This window comes from Apis cerana, linkage group LG11 (genome assembly GCF_029169275.1).
Source record: "Apis cerana isolate GH-2021 linkage group LG11, AcerK_1.0, whole genome shotgun sequence".
Classification (NCBI taxonomy): domain Eukaryota; kingdom Metazoa; phylum Arthropoda; class Insecta; order Hymenoptera; family Apidae; genus Apis; species Apis cerana.
This window is the reverse complement of record NC_083862.1, coordinates 1,236,470-1,254,935: the sequence shown is the minus strand read 5'-3', so window position 1 is coordinate 1,254,935 and position 18,466 is coordinate 1,236,470. Positions and strand designations below refer to the sequence as shown.

The 18,466-nt window shown below is 32.7% G+C and overlaps 1 protein-coding gene and 2 long non-coding RNA genes across 28 annotated transcripts in view; 2 read left to right on the top strand and 1 right to left on the bottom strand.

Annotated features, from left to right (window-relative positions):
* Positions 1-18,466, top strand: part of LOC107998510 (uncharacterized) — a 54,544-nt gene that overhangs the window by 28,359 nt on the left and 7,719 nt on the right. For 11 of the 25 annotated variants that reach the window (XM_062081259.1, XM_062081248.1, XM_062081258.1 and 8 more), the window contains 2 exons: positions 891-6,351; positions 7,723-8,133. In XM_062081259.1, the coding sequence (XP_061937243.1) occupies positions 891-6,351; positions 7,723-8,133 (5,872 nt within the window). The remainder of the gene's footprint in view (positions 1-890; positions 6,352-7,722; positions 8,134-18,466) is intronic. The other 14 variants (XM_062081260.1, XM_062081255.1, XM_062081252.1 and 11 more) reach the window with 3 other exon arrangements.
* Positions 6,670-9,900, bottom strand: LOC107998521 (uncharacterized). Of its 2 annotated transcripts, XR_009831751.1 has the most exons (4): positions 8,444-9,900; positions 8,287-8,347; positions 7,678-8,154; positions 7,211-7,489 (listed from the first exon to the last, which is right to left on the bottom strand). It is a non-coding gene; the product is annotated as an uncharacterized LOC107998521 (long non-coding RNA). The 2 variants fall into 2 exon arrangements; XR_009831750.1 differs by having other exon boundaries at positions 6,670-7,489; positions 7,678-8,347; positions 8,444-9,569.
* On the top strand, positions 10,510-18,341 carry LOC133666897 (uncharacterized). Its single transcript, XR_009831752.1, has 3 exons — positions 10,510-10,885; positions 11,018-11,654; positions 12,034-18,341. It is a non-coding gene; the product is annotated as an uncharacterized LOC133666897 (long non-coding RNA).

Below are 18,466 nucleotides of genomic sequence, written 5' to 3'. Positions count from 1 at the left end.
GAGAGAGTTTTGGAAAATTGATCAAGGATGTGAGATCAGAGTGTTTAATTATAAATATCAAAAAATTTTATTTGTTTTAAATTGCTGTTTAAATATTTAAATTGTCTTGGATGTCACGTCTTAACAAATAAGTTGGATTGATACTATTATCTAATCAAAATTGCATGGAAGAAATTTAATTTAAATGTTTTAACTTTTAACATAATTTAAATAGCAAATGAAACTATTTTGGAAAAAAATAAATAGAAAAACAGTGTGATAATATTAAATAAAGTATTTATATTACTACAAATGTCCAAAATTTAGGAAAAGATTGAAATATAGGAGTTTTTAGATTTATTACAAATCATTTTTTAAATTTTATATGAAATAATTTTATAAATTTCTCTTGCATTTTCTTGTCTATCTCTTATCAATATCGCACTGTAATCTGTATCTATATACATTACGTAATTTTTATCGTCATTGTAAAAATTTAACATTTTTCTTGCAAATGATCACTACTCGTCAAATAGAATTACACGTTACATTATAACTTATAAAAATAAAATTGAATTGAATTACTTGTTAATAAAAAGACGACAATATTAATATACTCTTGCTAATTTTATAAATATTTCCGCATTTAAACATCTATCACATATTTATCTTATTTTCACAAATAAAAAAATGAAGAAACTTCACAAAAATCTTCCATAATAATTTAAGATGACGTTTCAACTCAACATCTACATTTAAATACTTTAAATACATTTATAATTATTGTATTTAAATGTATTTAAATATTTAAATACATTCTACATTTAAATACTTTACTACTAATTGAAACTGTTCATTTCAACAAAAAACCTAATAATACCAACTCTAACTTTTCATCATTCCCTTTCCAGGCCTGTGGAGGTTCTCGAGGAGCAAACGTGTTACCAGTACCGGTACCAATTCCAGTTCCAGTCCCATATCCGGTCCCAGTTCCGGCATCTCTGTGGACCAGCGACTTTGCAGCAGCCGCATCCTCCATGATAAGTCGCAGCGGCGATGCCCACTCAGAACCGGGAACACTGAGGTTGAGAGGCGACCCAGCTGCGCCCTGGTTCGCCTGGCACCCACGATTCAACCAACCATTGCACGGTTCCAGACTCGATCCAAGGCTGACCAACGTCTTCGACCCTGCTACCCTAGGCTCCTTCACGCCCGACCAAGTGTTGTACTCGACCATCGAACCATCCTCCATACCGACCACCGAAGAGCTTCGTCAACGAATGACCAACCTGCACATCAATCGAGACGAGAACGACGATGCTACGAAACCCGTGGAAGCGAGAAGGCAGGAGACGGCTTTGCTGGACGTTTCGAGCGAGTTGAAAGTTGTTGACCAATTATCCACCGATGTACAGATAAATAAGGATAAATTGGACGAGTCGAAGAAGGTGGGAAGCGATGACGAAACGGAAGAGGCGAAGGAAGACGAGAAAACGAGCTGTCAAGATTCTGTGAGCGTCTCTTTTGAGAACAGAAGGGGGCAAAGAATGTACGAGGACTCTGGCAGCTCTTCTGGCCGGTCCTCGGCGGACAGCAGCGATTTGGAGGACGATTCCTCGTCTCACAGGTTCTCCAGGGTGTTCGTTGTGAATGACGATTCACTCACGAGCGACAATGACATTGAAGATAATGGAGACGAGGACGAAGACTCTGACTCGGTTGCCGAGGACGGTATCACTTTGAAGAGAGTCACGGCTCTTCCCGACGAGGAACCTGTCGTCCTCCAGTACGTTAGATTCTTCAACGAGGACACGAATTTTGAGAATGCGAATGGGGGAGATTCGGAGAAGGATAGAACGAGACCCAGCCGCAAGGATGACAGCTTGGAGATGAACGATAAGTCTGAGCGAGACGGGAATGTTAATGAGAAACGTAGATCTCGAGGTAGAAAGCATAATTTAGAAATAAACGATAAGAGGATTTCTTTGTCGTTGCAGCAACGAGAGATGCCCGAGGAAATGTACATAGCGAGTGACAACGATTGTTCAGAGAGTCAGATCGAGTTAAAATCTATAAAGAGTTTGGATCCTGACAGCATAGAACCTGTTATATTCGATAACTCGACCGAGAGCGTCGTAGAAAGGGTAGAGACGGTTACGGAAGAAAATAACCTAAAAATCGACGGGATTACCTCGCAAGATGAAACGGAATCCAATAATGAAAATAATTTGGATAATCAAACCCAATTGTCATCCACCGATACCTGGGACTCTAACATAATTCCAGACTCGTTGGAGGTCTCCGCGCAAGAAATTGTGAACGACAACGAGGAGAGTACGAAGTTTCACGCCTCGGGAATCGAAGATCGTATTAATTCCGAGGATAATAATAATCACTTTGAAACAATGATCGGTAATTCTAAAATAATCAATGATAATCATCGTTCGTGCCCACCAATTGATTCAAATTTAAATATAACGGAAAATTCTTTAGGATGCGACAGTTTCACCAGCAACGAAACAAACACGACAGGCAGTGAGATAAGCAGCGACGAGCTTCACGAGTACGAGGTTACATCGTCAAACGTCACCATTTTCGAAAACAGCGATTTACTGTCACGATTGAACAAAAGTAACGAAGAGAGGACGTCGTGGTTGAATCAACAACAAAGCAACAACAAGAACGCAAATTACGAGGAATCCGCGGCATCGAACAGCAGCACGAGATGGAGAGAGCAATTATTATCGCAATTCGAGGGAACGATCGTTGAGCAACCGTTGGAGATTATCGATGCCGTGACCGAGATCGATTCACTGCCAATCGCCACGGAGGATGATCGATCGAGACGAGTTGCACTCGAGGCGAAAGATGGCGCGACAGAAGACGACTCAGAGCCAAAATCAGACCCGAACAAAATCGAAACAATGGTGGACAAGATACAAGAGACGTTGGACGCAGGTAAAGCGGATAATGCGCATGACAGCACGGTGAGAGGCGAGTGTTTCGTCTCTGGTCAGGTGGTAGGAGAAGTTGGAGGTGGAGGTGGTGAAGGTGGTAGTGGTGGTGGTGGTGACGGCGTGGAAGAGGGGATAGAAGGGGTTTCGACACGGTTTCTCTCAGTCGAGCGACGCCCGTCCATTGGAAAGGAGAATGGATTCCCTGCTGCTGCTGCGTCGACGAAGGATTCTAACATCAGAGACAACTGTTCTGTTCATCAGTATTCGCCAACGACGGCAAACAACAGCAACAAGTACAGAAGCCTCGTGATGATCACCCAGGAAGCATCGTACCAGCCGGTGAGCGTGATCACCTCGGATACGACAACCTTGTTGCAGCCGGATGAAGTGCACCAGGCTAGCCAGGGCCTGGCTGGCTACTTCCAGCTGGCATTGGAGGCCGTCTCGGAGCAACCGCATCGCAAGAATGGCCAGGGGCCGAGGAAACCGTTGATGGTGAAGCGTTTGGCCAGTGTGACTGCGAATCATTCGGAAACGGAGGTAGACAGCGGGCTGAGTGTTGGTAGTGCTAGTGAAAGCGACGATGTTTCGGTGAAAAATTCGGCCAAAATTGGCAGCAAAGTGGAGAGCAGCGAGGAAAACGTTGGCAAAGAGCGTTTGGTTAATAACGAGCATCGTGATGGCACAAGGACACGTGTCTCGTCGCAGTCCAGCGATGAAAATTCTGCTGGTGGTGGGGTGGTGATCTTGGAGGAAGGCCTGGCTGATGATGATTCATGGGTGGAAGAGGTTTCTCACGATGAGGATGAGCCTGGAGCTACGACTGCCACCGAGGAAAGCTCCGAGGACGAAGCCAACAACCTCGGTGATAGGGAAGAGGAACTTCGTGGCTATCACAGACAGGCTATCGACTTTACTTTGCACACCATCGTGGAGGAATCTTGCGAGGAGAGCGAAGCCGAGCCCAGTTTGGCCGCTGGCAGTCCATCCAAGAAGCAGAGACCTCCGTCGGCCTCTGAACTGGAGAAGTATTTCTTCTTTGGCCTTGGAGGTGATGGAAATAATTCAAGCATGGGTTCACGCGAGGTGGACAGTCTTTCGGAGACTTCGTCCATTTATTCAGAGGGTTTGGAGTCACTTGGACAGGACGAGGCTCCGGGAAATGGACAGAGTCAGGAGAGATCGAATTCTGGAGAGGGATTTTTGAACTCGTCCAGATTGGAGAAATACTTTTTGTCAGAATTTCTAGGCTTCGATCAAGACAGGAGAGATTCGGATGGTTCCGTAGGAAGTGATTCCGAAGGAAGACCCAGTCCTGAGGCACAGAGAAGAAAGAAGCTGGTGCGCGCGAGGGGCACCGGTAGGTCGCACAGTTCTTCCTTGGACAATTTACTTGCTCTCACTCAAAGTTCGCAGAACTTGAGCTCGCAGAACTCTCTTCAAGATTTGAGTTTGAACCAGGATGCGCAAGAGACGCAATCAGAAGGTTCATCGACCGAGACCGATGGAGCAGATGATGGACAAACCGCGGCCTTTGGAACGGATGGACAATTCGACACTGTGAAACGGAAGAAGAAGAAGCCTAGAAATCTGGGCACGCAGAGCCCACGTGTTCCTGACGATAGGAATAAAACTCCTGAGCCTAACAGAGAGATGGTGTTGGTTGGAGAAGTAGTGATGGAAAATGACGCGGAAGCTATCAATTCTGAGGATTCTGAACGAGCAAAAACGCCTCAACCGGAATGTATTTTGTCTTCTTCTTCCTCTCCATCGGGTACCGTCAATGCTTCTTTAACTTCAACGTCGCTTGTCGATTCTTCCAGGAATGTACAAATGAGTTCAGGAGAATCTTTGAACTACAATCAAAGGTCGAAACAGCAGTCAAGAGATTCTGGATTTGTAGGTAGTTGCGACGATCTTCTGCAACATCAGAAATTGCCAGAGGACGGCCAACCTGGTTCCGAAATCAGCCAAGAGAGTGGAAAAGATCGTTCCAATAATGAAACTGGTGAGAATGCTCAAGATGCGAATCAAATTTCCAATGAAGGTACCTCTGGAATCGAGAAAGGAAACGTGGTTAAGGTAGATCATCATTTGAGTCACACTGCACTGCCTCACTTGCCAAACGCTTCTCTCTCGAGGAAGGATAGCTTCAACAACTGGTCCAGTGACGAGGAAACGAACTTGATGATGTCCAAGATGAGACAGTTCTTCAAAACCATGGTGGCCAATTCGAATGGGCAGAATCAGAATACAACCAATGCGAATTCAAGCGCAGCTTCACCTGCACCCAGCCCTAGATTGGCAGGCTATGCATCAAAAGCCAGATTATGTTCACAAAACCGTACAAAGCCACCTCAACTAGTATATTTTGAAAATGAATTGACTAGATTAATGAAAACAGTACCAGGAATTCGAGACGAACAAGTAAGAGAAATAGTGGAATACCTTAGCTCTGAAGACACGTGGTCAGATTCATATGATAGTTCTGATTACACTAGTTCCGACTTGGAAGGAGCAGCAGGTGGTCGCAGATCAGCTTTACAGGAACAGATCTCGCAGAGTTGTCAACAAATTATCAGCAAATTTGACACGACGTCAGGTGACAATCTATTAGACAAAGAGAGAGAAGATAAAACTGTGCCAACTCCTGGAATTCAGCCACCCTGTTTAGGCAGAGATACTGCGTTTGTGTATCAGAAATTAGTTCAGAGTTTCACAAAGATGGCAGGTGATGGAGTTAGTTCTGACGCCAATTCGACACCACACAGTAGTCCACCATTGATAGCTAAAGTGATGCATCATATAGGTAGTAGATTGGTTGCTTTAATGCATGAAGTCTCTGAAGGTGGGCCAAGTGTGCAGCATCACTCTACCAGTTGGAGACGTTATTCTCAACATCACAGAACACCTTCCTCAGCTTCTACCACCGAGGATGATGATTCCACTTCAGATTCTACTAATGCACCTTCGTCGACGCATTTGCAGTTACCCAGATCAAAATCTCATGATCCTTTACTGTTGATTAATAGTCATCCAGCAGCTTCCACTGGACAAGAGGGAGAGGAGCGAGAAGCTAGTGATTATGAGAGGTTCTCTTGGAGAGGCAGCTTTGAATCAGCGCTAATGGCTGCTGATTCTAGGACGAAATTAAGCCTTTTGGCTTGTTCTGGAGATAGTGTCGGTGCTAGTGCTAGTGCTAATGCCTTAGCAATGGCGGCTAAGAGAAGAAGTGCTGGAGATTTGTTGTTCAATCCTAAAAGCTTCTCAAGAGAACAATTGGACAGAGTTAGAAGCTGTGGTTCCATTGGGGGTGGAAGTGGTGGTGCTGCCAGTGCTGGATCAGTGGAGGAAAGGATTTGGAGTAATAGAAGAAGATCATCTGTTCCTGATGCTAACACAAGAGGGGAATCTGGTAAGTTTATTTTATGTTCTTTATTTAAATTTCTTTTATTATAAATTTTAAATTTTTTAATATGAAAGAATGAAATGATTTAAAACAAATTAAGTATTTTTGAAATACAAAAAATACAAATACAAATTAAAAAACAAATTAAAAAATTAAAAATGGTTTGATAAACAGAACTCTATTCAATGTGAAAAGTATATATCAACTTGAACTTTAGAATACATTTGTGATACTCTTATGATTCTTTACATTTCAAATGAAGACAAACAACATTACACAAGTGTGACATAATATAGTATACTTTTGATGATGAATAGAGGAGTATTTAATAAATTGTTACATAATCGTAAATTGCATTTTTAAATTCTTATATAATACTTTAAAATAAACATAAAATTCCTATATATATGTAGATTTCTTTTGAGGAGTTAAGAAATATGTAATTATGCTAATGACATAATAGAAATAATTTCTGTTCTGATTTTATCTATTATTTTGAAAGTAATCTATTTCAAGATTAAATCATTTTTAACCATGTGTATTATTAATTCTGTTTTACTTCCATTTCCAACATTTTCTTTTTGATTCTAATTCTTTTGTTTACATTTTAATTTTTTAAATATTTTTTTGTGCATAATATCACTCTATTATAAAAAATAAAACTGATGTAAGTGTAAATTGAATTGTATATCGTAATGAATGACGTGGATGCAACATGGATAAAGAATAATTGAGCTGAGCGAATGTTTAGAGTATTGATTGCGAGTGAAAATAATTCTGAGAATATAAATGAGGATTGGAATGTATGATATCACGAAGATTTATCTGCATACGAAAAGAATGTATCTTTAAGAATATAATATGATTAATTAAATTTTTTTAATATTGAATAATATTGTAAATTGTTTAATATTGATCTTAGTTCTAAATATTTCAATTACTTCTTAAAATCCATGAAGGATTTAAATCCTCTTTTTTAGGATTAAAGTTATATACGATATACAATAGAATACTTGAAGTAATAAATTTTAAAAAATTTCTTGATCCAATACCTTGAAATCATTAGATTCTATAGAATATATTTATATTTAGAATTCCAAATTTTATTGAAAACTCAAAAGAATATTTTCTGGATCATCAGAGTCTAAAATTAAAATATAAAATATTAGTTCACATCAAATTGTTAAATTTTAAAAAAATTTGTGAATAAATTTTGGTCACTAAAATTAAAATATATCCAGAACTCAAAATTTAAGAAAAATCTAAATGGATTGAATTGTTAGAATCCAGGGATGAAAAAATAAAATCACTATTATTTTTAATTATACCTACCACCAAACGTCAATCGAATAAAAATGCAAATCAATATATTAACAGATACGTCTACAGGTGACGAGGACACTGAAGACGAGCTCGAATACAGTGGTGAATCTCGAGCAACGACTCTTCCACGCGGAATGCAATCTGCCATCACTGCTGCTACCAATTCTTTACCTCGTTTACCAGCATCCACTGCACCTTCCGGTTTAACGACGACGTCAACCACGCCATCAACGACAATGCACAAAGCGCACAGTGTCTATCATTTTTTGCCTCAACATTCTGGCGTGAAATCGGCCAGATATCGTCCTCCAGGATTCGCGAGGAACAGCAACGTTCCTGGTGTATTGGGTGGACCAAAACGTGCGGTCAGTGCTCCAGGACTCCAAGTCTCGGGATCTCAGTCTTCCAATGGAAAACGGGACAATTCGAGGTCGAGAAGGCAGCAGACTATGTCTCTCACGCCTGGTAAGTCTTCTTCCAAGTTTTCTTTGTTATGCATATTTTTTTTAAATTATATGTGCATTAATATTCAAAATATATATTTGTATTTATTCTTGTGTCTTTTGTATATGTTTCTATGAGCATGATGATTAAAAAAAAAGAATTATAAAAACTTACAGATCATTAGAAAACTCCTTAATGAATATATGCAATCATATATCTGAGTAATTAAGAAAATCTGCAAACAGGAAAAGTAATATGAATCCGTGCTCTATAAAGTCGATGTTAATTTGTATTTAAACATATTCTGATGGAAAAGCATGTTATATCTTACCGAAACGAGTTAATTAAGATTGATCTGCATTTAAAGTGAAAATCTATTTACGTAGTATTCATGGATGAAAGATAGGTTGATAAAAGCATGCTATAAATGAAGATATGATGGTTTTTATTAAGAAATTCGAATCTTCGAAACTCTTCAAAGAAAATCTTTGTTATATTTGTGATTCAAAATTTTCCTAGATAAAAAATAATTTAAAAGAATTTTATAATGATATAAATTTATTCTTAAAATTTTTTTATTAAATTTCTTAAATTTGTTTTGAATTTAATAGAAATAAATATAAGGGAATGCATTTTGAAAAGATTATGATATAAAAGTTAATTTCATAAAAGTTTCATAAAAATCTTTACAAGTAAATTATGAAATAATTTTATTTCTGCAATTTGCATCCAGAGAAGAATTACATTATATGATTTGTGTTAATACTCTTTCGGTTACTCAATCACTCGCGATTTCGCTGATTAATCAACAATCTCTCATTTTCGTTTCCACGTTTGATCAACACGATTAATTGCGAAACGTAAACTGAAATAAAGTTACGAAAGTTCTCGATCCTGAAGAATTTTCTACAACTACTATTTCTATATATATATTCAAAACAAAATCATTTATTAAATTAAAAATTGAAATAATCATCGTAAAAATATATTTTTTTATTATTATTGTTATAAATTATCAATATAGGTTAATATTTTTTACTTGAAATAATATTTTTTTTTATTTTTTCGTGCACAACGAATAAAATATACGATTTCATTGAAAGAAATAAAGTTAACCTCAAAATATATCAGAAATTTAAAACTACGCAACTTTTATATTTATCAATTTTTCATTAAATATTTCACAATTTAAAACTTATTTGACATATGCAAATTACATGAGCCATTTGCTATGAATAGAATAAAATAAACAAAAGTATTCGTTTCAACTTATCAAAATGAATATTTAACACATTTTTACAATGTTTACTAAGTTTTCATAGTTTGAAGTCAAATCCAACAATACAATACGTTAATATCACTAAACGAGACAACTAGAAAGTAGGAAAAAATTAATTGTCAATATTTAAAAGAAAAAGACGACAGCCAAAGAGAAATCTGACAGTACGCATACGCGAGACACAACGTTATACCGATCGATTGTCGTACCATGGGTCGGAACGAGGTGGAGATGGAGGAGGAAGAAAAGCGGAAAAAGAAGGGAAATCTCGATAAAACAGTTACACCTGTTACACTCCAGTAAATAGTTTAAAACGTCATCCATTTACAAATAGCGTTCTACTTATCGTCGTGACTCTCGAGTGTCACAGATCGAATTTTACGAAAGTTACTCTTGCGAGAAAAATAATCGATTTTCGATTTTAGATAATATCGATAAATTTTTTTAGTAATTATATATGATCAATTTTTCTGATCGTCTATTGTTTTTAATTTAATTTAATAATCTTTTTTATTTCATTTAGTATTATTTGACGAATTTTAATTTTGATCAAATTAATTTCGCACGAGGAAGAATCGATTTTTAATTTTCGATAGTATCTACGAATCTTTATAACGATTGTTTACAGTTGATTTACAAAATCGATCTTTATAGTCGATTGTTCCAAGTATCTATTGTTAATATATAGATTTATAGATTTTTTTGAAAATATTCTTTTTTATTTCATTTAATAAAGTATTGATTTATCAGTGATATTATAGTGATATTATTTCAATTTTAATATTTGTGATATATAATTATATGATATATTATAAAGAAATTTTTAATTTTAATACGTGATAAATAACATATTGTATACTTAACCTTTAAAGATTAATTTTATAACAATCGTAACCTTTAAAATTTAATTTTTTTATAACTATAACATTTAAAATTTTTAATCTTCCGTGATGATATTTAAACCTTATACTCATAATTTTAACTTTTAAATGTTACTTAAAGTTATTCTAAATCATTAAAAAATTAATTAGTTTTTTCGGAACTCCAATCAAAATTCTCTAAAAGAAACAGAACATATATAATAATAATTTAATATAGGTAACAATTTTAAATAAATAAATATATATATATATATTTAAATTTTCCTCTTATCTTTTATCACAAATTTTCCTAACCTAACCTAACAAAAGCAATGCTTCCAATTCCAGATCTACATCCATCAAACTATCACAACGTTATGATAGACATTTCACTGCATATGCGCGTTTGCATTCCAATGAAACGATAGTAAAAAAATTTTATGATATTTACAACACTACTCAGTTTAAGCTTGAATGGGAAGAAATAGCGTAGAACTGCAAACTTCCGCTGCTTTCAATTCGGCTCGAATCACGCGAATCAGTGATTCGTGGGCCCATTTCTGTGGCAAACTCGTGAAATTTGCTCCAGATTCGTGTCACGTACCGTAGAAATTGTTTCATAACCACGTTTGAAGTAAGGGATTGCAAAATGATTTTGTCGTTAGAAATCGTTAAAAATAATGGATTACGTTGATTGATCGATTTCGAATTTTTGTAAGTTGATATTATAAAGGATATTTAATATATATTTATAAAACATTTTTAGATAATTGATTTTAAAAAGCGAAACGATGGTAATACAGACAGAACTATTGCACTCTATCTCATTTTTGTTTTATTTAATGCAAATTTCAATTGATTGAATTGAAACATCAAAAAGAAAATTAAGAAATATATAAATCTATTTAAATGATTCATTTCCAAAGGGAGTGTTGAATATCTTATCCTAATTCTAAGTAGAAAATATTGAAAAATTGTTTTTTATTTTTGAAAATTGTAATTCTTATTAAATCATAAGAAGAACGACAAAAAATTTTGATTAAGTGATATATGTAGGATTTTAAATTCAATTATATGAAAAGGAATGAAGAGAAGAATTATGATTTGAATCAACTTTATTTTTGGACAGTCGTTCGTGCATCGATCGAATCCTCTTTAAAACATGGCATCCCGAAAGGGTTGATTTTTATGGGGGATGAAAAGGAAGAAGAGAGGTCCTTCACTCTACAGACCGATGATATTATTTTCACTGCCACTCCCCGTTGCATGGCTCGTATGGATCAATAACCGAGAAGACCACTGTGATTCGAAACTCTTTAATTAATTACTGATTACAGAGAAAGATAAGAGAAATTAATTAAAGAAGGAATAATAAATTAAAGAACCGTTTAATTAGAATGAAGGTAAATATTTTAAATTTTATCATCATGATAAATGATATAGTTTTACCTGTATATTTTTTTAATGAAAATTGAATTATTAAAGAATACAATGATATATAATAATTAACAAATATATAGAAGTTCTATAAGAATTATATTTTAGATCTGTTAGGAGTTTCTTACCAAAAGAATTTGTTGAAAAGTAATTTAATTAAAAATAATAATTTACAATGATACATTATATCAATTCATATAAAAAGTTGCACAACAAGGAAATTCTTATTGAAAGAAACAATTTACGAGCCAACAAAAACCAAAAAAGTTTTAGCAAAACGAGTTCCTTTTTCTATTAGACGTGGAAGAGTGGAAATTAATCTTATGCCATTGCTTTTTACATGAGGAACTGTTGCAAGAGACTTTATTTTCTGAGGCAAACAAGACAATACACTTTCTCGAAACCAACGATCCCTCGTTCCAACCATTCTCGTGGCCGTGTATGAAACTTTAAAGATATATAAATTATTTCAACCGGTGTACTTGTGGAAACGATCACCTTTCAGTCGCCAGTAACCATTGCATTTTCGTTGGAAAAATAAAAAAGGTAATGATAATACTCGTATCTTATCAGAAACGTGTTTGCAATTCGTTATACATCATATTCCGTTTCAAATTAGAAAATTAAAATTGTTAACAATTCGTAGGATCAATTGCAATTTACAGATTTTGCTTTTCGAATAAATTACAAATATTTTCGAAATAATAAAATTTTACTTCGTACGTAACGTTTGAATAGAGGAATTTAGCATGGGTTGAAAGTGATGTATTATATTCCAATCATCAAATGCCATTAATTCAAAAGAATTAGAAAATTATCATTTTCAATAATGGATGGATTGGTCCATCAAAATTTTTGTACGAAAGGATTGAGAACCACGGGTATAGAGTACAAATTAGTTACTACACGTATTTTAAATGAAGCATTAGTGTTGCCAAATAAAGCACAGTGTTCTAACTTGGGTGCTCGTTTGAGCACAGATAGAAGAAATTGGATCTAAAATTAGATTTCAAATACAATGCCATAAATTATTTCTCTGACCATTCTCTGACTATTTATCTAAACACATTTTAAACTTTAATTCTTAATAGTTCTTAGACCATTATCTTTTTTTGATTTTCAAGTTAATTTATCTATCTTTTATAATTTGACATTGACTATTACAAATTAAATTTCAAATATTCTAATTCTGTGCATATATAACAACTGATCTTATTTTCAATTTGTATGAGAATAAAAAATATTTATTTATATTTTAGTTCAATAGTTAAATAAAGAAAGATATTACGTTTTTATTTTTAAATTATAAATTGAGGAATTAAGAAAAATTGAGAAATAATAGAAAATATGGAATTAATTCAAAAAATTTTACGATCCATCATTGTGATTTACATAAAGTTTAATGAAGCGTATATTGAACGGTATTAGGCATTTAAAGTTGTACGGTTAAAAGATTCAGTATAAAAGGAGTAATTTTTGCCGACCTGAATAATAAGTTTTAAATAAGTCGTTCAGAAAATGGAAGATCAGAATTTCAATTTCTTACTTCAGCAATTTTCGATTGATTCACTTTTTTTCATTTCCAATATTCTGGAGAGAAGAATAATGTCAAATTTAATTTTAACGAGTCAGTGAAATTTTGATGAGATTTCTATTAAGATTGAAATTAGATCTTTTGTAAGATATGATTTAGTCATAATTTTATTATTAGTATTGATTTTATAAGTAATAAAATATATATAAAAATATATATTAAATTGAAATCTGTGTTAAAAATTAAAATGAATGGATTAATTCTTCATTGTTCAGCTTTTTAGGTCTTAATTAAATTCTACTGGAAAATTAATTCATTTTCCATTTCTTTTTCAATTACTTTCAAATCTATCCTACATCTTCATCCAAATATAAATTTCTTTACTTTAATACTATTCATTTGTTACTGATTATTTATTCAATTCTTATATTATGTTATTTATTTGAATTTTCAATAGAAATTTTATTTATAAGTATATATAGGAATAAATAATAATTCTTTTAATTTCATATCAACATATATTTCATATTTTCCAGTCACTTGTTTTCACTTAATTTGTCACACTTTCTTAAAATCATTATCGTTTGCACGAAAAGTTTATTCACATGCTAAAAGAGAACTTACTTCTGTAAGTTCACTCACCTTCCCATTATCTAATCTTTGACATTTACCTCTTTTCATGAATATCTTCAATTTCTTTACTTCATTTTTTAAACTATCTTCAAAACTGACATATCTTCCTATAATTCTAAAAAAAAAACTACCTTCTCATCCTTGTAATTATTCGCTTAAAATTAACAACAGTTATATCGCATACAATTATAAAATTGTGCTAGTCAGAAAAGAACAAGGTATATACATTGGTAAAGACGTTCCTCTGCACGCTTAAATGTGATCAGTTTCACTGTAAGGCAATTAAACACAACGGTTAAATAGAAATTAAGTTTCTGTAACATCACTTCCTGGCATATTCTTCTGCTCTACTAATTTGTCGGCAAGATGGTGGCGAACAATACAATTTCACTTTGCACACCAGAGTTGCAGGAGGACATTTTATTTTATCAGATCATTGTACAAAATTATTCGAGAAGGAATAAGATGGAAATGAAAAAATGCGTTTGAAGCTTTTCTTTAATTAACAAAAATATCACGAGCAATCATTTTCATTGATGAACAATATGATTAAACAATTTTTCGTGATTTTTTGAAAGAAAAAAAAATCAAGGATAAAAAAAATTAATCAACCATTTTATATACTATTTTTTTTTGTCATTGTAATGGAATTAGAAATTTATATTTTATTGAATTATTCATAAAGTTAGAATAATACATATTTGAAGTGTTTTTTCCTTATAAAAAGTCTATACTTTGTATTTTCAATTTATTCTTCTTCCATATTCTTACTCTCTTGTCATCATTCTCACTCATAAAAATCTGCATCATTCGTTACGTCCAAATACAACAAAAATCTTTCCCAATTTTTCTCTCTTCGTACTCTTACAAATTCAATGAAAAAGATATTGTTGAATTACATTTATCATCAGTTACTCTTCCGTAAAATGGCAATAGCTCGTGAGAATTGCGACACGCGTTCGAATTCAATACCGAGCAAACCGGTCGCAATGTTACTCACTTACGTACGAATATTCCACGAGTTTTTCATACGGTGCACAGGCGCATGCGCGCGCGCATTAACTCGTAAACGGAGAACGTACGCGCGTGAAACACACGGTGCGTTGCTGGAACGCGCGAAATTATGCCGAGCACGCTTGGCATAGCGAAAAGTTTCGATGAACTATCCACGATTGGATACTGTGAGCTGAAAACATAGATACAGTTTGTCGCAAAAGTATCACTGTGTATTTTACGAAAGATTGTGTATAAATAAAAAAAGGAACTAGATTCCTACTAGATAATCGTGAAAAGAAGGAAATGGAGGGTATAATTTTTTAGAGACCTAACCTAACTATATTATTTGAAGACGAAATAGAAATATTTTATTATAATATCGTATTGATAAATAATATATTTATTTGTTGTATTAAAGAATCGAGTTTAAAAGTTTGCCAATTATTATTAGAATAAATAATTGACAAAAGGTACTTGCGAAAAGAAGTAGAAAATATAGAATGAAATTTGTCGATTTGAAAGAATAGTTTTCGAGGAATCTGAACGTTCTTGAAAAATGCGCTAGCTAATAATGAGTCTTCGCTTTATATGTTCAATTTCAATTTTCTAAATAAAAAAATTGTATTCTACATTTTTTTCTTATTTTTAAATAATTTTCTGTTAATAATTCGAAATAAATTATGTTAATAACTATATAAAATAAGAAAAAATACAAAAACAATTGAAAAACAAGTTTTTGATCTAGAATTTATTTTTAAAGAAATTAAAGTACTTAAAAAAGTACTTACATTAAAAAGCACTAAGAGTCTTTATAATTTAAAAATTTTGTAAAATTACACGAATTAGTTTTAATCTAAGACACTTTAGAATGACTCTACATTACCAAACGATAAGATAGGTCTCAACGAGCGTTTTACTCTGCCATTTTTCCATATTAATTCCGTACACGTTTCACGGCTTAGTGCATTGTACACAAATATTTTTATTTTAAATCATTCTCGAGAGATATCTTTTTTTTTTACACGTCAACTCTACACATTAGTCGAGATTTTCATTCGTTGCAGGAAATTCAGACGCACGTGTTTCCGTTGCTCAATTTTCTATACATTTCCTGCGAAAGAAGTTAATGTTTTGTCGTTGATTAAATACTTTATTTAAAAACTTTGTTTTAGAATTTAATTTTTAATATACTAGATTAATCTAAAATCTATAATTTTGGTATTAAAAAATAATTTATCGATAATACAATATTTTATATTAAACATATTATAAAACTAAAGAAAAAAAAAATCTTCCTAAAATTTTCGTATTATACGATACTCCACATATGAGCAATATGAATATTAAAATAAATCTATTTCTAAATCTATTTTTTTTATTATCAAATTAATCCAATATTTGGACAATATTTTTCATTAAATATATACAAATTAAAAAACCGAGGAAAATTTATATACAACACCTTCGTATTATACGATACTATAAATATTCAAAAATCCCCGAGTCAAAAATAAATCGTAAAATAACTCGATCACTGGAAACATGAAAAAAAAAAAATTAATATGCAAAATATGATATTTTCCAACAGCAAAAATTCAAGCATTATAAATGATACTGCCCTTTTAATTACATAATGATGAAAATGAAAAGTGGCAACGATCAATAAGCGGATTAGGTCATAATTTATCGCCATACGGAATACAGAACTAGACATGGTGTTTTTTAACGATGTTAGTTGGAAAGTCGATAGACACAGCTGGTATACCGGTACCGACATTTTGAAATGCGTGTCACCTTTTTGCGTGATCGAGAAAACGGTACTCGATTTGACGAGCTCCAACATTCTAATTTTTCCACCGCTTTTTTTCTTCCATTTTCTTCTAATGTGCACACGACGATCGGACGTTTTCCATTCCACGCTACGTTCAAATTACACTGCACTACTTTGCGTCGATTCATTTTTTTTAATAGTAGAACGAACAAAATTGATTGAAAAAAATTTTCGCTCGAACCGAGATGATAAATTTTATAAATTGTTGTAATTTTAATATCCAAATTTTAAGAAGAGACAACACGATTTTTGTAAATTACAATTATTCTTACGTTTGAAAAGAAAGTATTGAAAAATTGAAATTTCAACTGGACTTTTTAGGATAATTGATATATTCGCAAAATTTAATAATTTAACAGTTAAATCATGTTTCTTTTTTTTTTTTAAATTAAACGTAAAATTATTACGATGTTAGATTAGATTTTCTGATTAATCATTGTTTCTATGCATTTTTTCAATGCTATTCGATTAATGCACGAACGTACAATTTTCCACATGCTTCGTTATTAAATTTACGTAAGAGATCTAATTACATTTACATTAATATGCAAATGAATTAATATCAAATATATATTAAATATAAAAATGTGATATTTATATATATATATATTAATTTACAATTCCAAATGGAATTCAGGTAACATTCGATATCAACAATCCCTGAATATTGGGTATTCGATATACAGGTCTTGATATTCAATGTTAACAACTTTCAACTAGGTGGTATTCGATAGTAACAATATTTCAACCACGATAAACATTCAGACTACTCAAATCATTCTATCGCATATAAACAAATTACGATTTTTAATTCAGTTGCAACTGTTGTGAAAATTAACTCAATCTTCGAATTCCATAAATACTCTTCCTCCGTGAGATTTCGATGTTTCTATTCGGTGAAAAGTACTGTTACTTGCAAAAAAAAAGTAAAAAAAAAAAAAGAAAAAAAAATTGTTCAACTTCACTGCCTCTCATAATTATTCATCAAAAGAGTACAACGAGTTGAAACGATTCTTTCAATTTCAATAATTATTCCGAACATTAATTCTCTTCAAGCATCTATTATTACAATCTAATTTTATTTCAATCTCGTAAAAATTTTAAAACTAATTAATCCTAATTAAAATCAAAATTTGTGACATTTCGTTGATTGAATGAAAATTATAAATTATAATCACTATTGTGGTTTGATATTTAATGTGTTATTGGTTACGTTAAATATATAAAAATTAATTAGATTAGATGAGATAGTTTATGCAAGGATTAATTCGATTAATAAATTTTAATCAAAATGTAATAAATTTTTCAGCATAATGTTACGTTTCTTTTCGTGAAATAGTGGGTATATTTTCACTTGGGAAAAATACATTCTTTCATGCGATTATTATCTTCTGCCCAATTCAAGAGTTACGCTTCGATAGAGTAGTCCGATAAATATGACACAATAACGTTCGTTCATATACGAAGAATATTTTATTCTCTTTTTTTTTAATCGATTTAATATTTTCGCACAACTTTGCTTATTAATTCACACGGAAACGGATGGATTTTAATCGACACGACAGACTGTTACGAATTATTTGGAAAAAATTATGACAGATGGCGTTGAACGGAAGTCACGTGTTTTCGGCGGATTATTTAAAATTTCATTCGGTTTAACCTCAATAAATAAAAGTTGAGTAATTAGTCAATTGATCAAGTTATTAATCAATTTAAATCATCGAATTATTAATCGTTGTTTATTTATTTGATCTAAATAAAAAGAAAAAAGATTAAGATTGCAG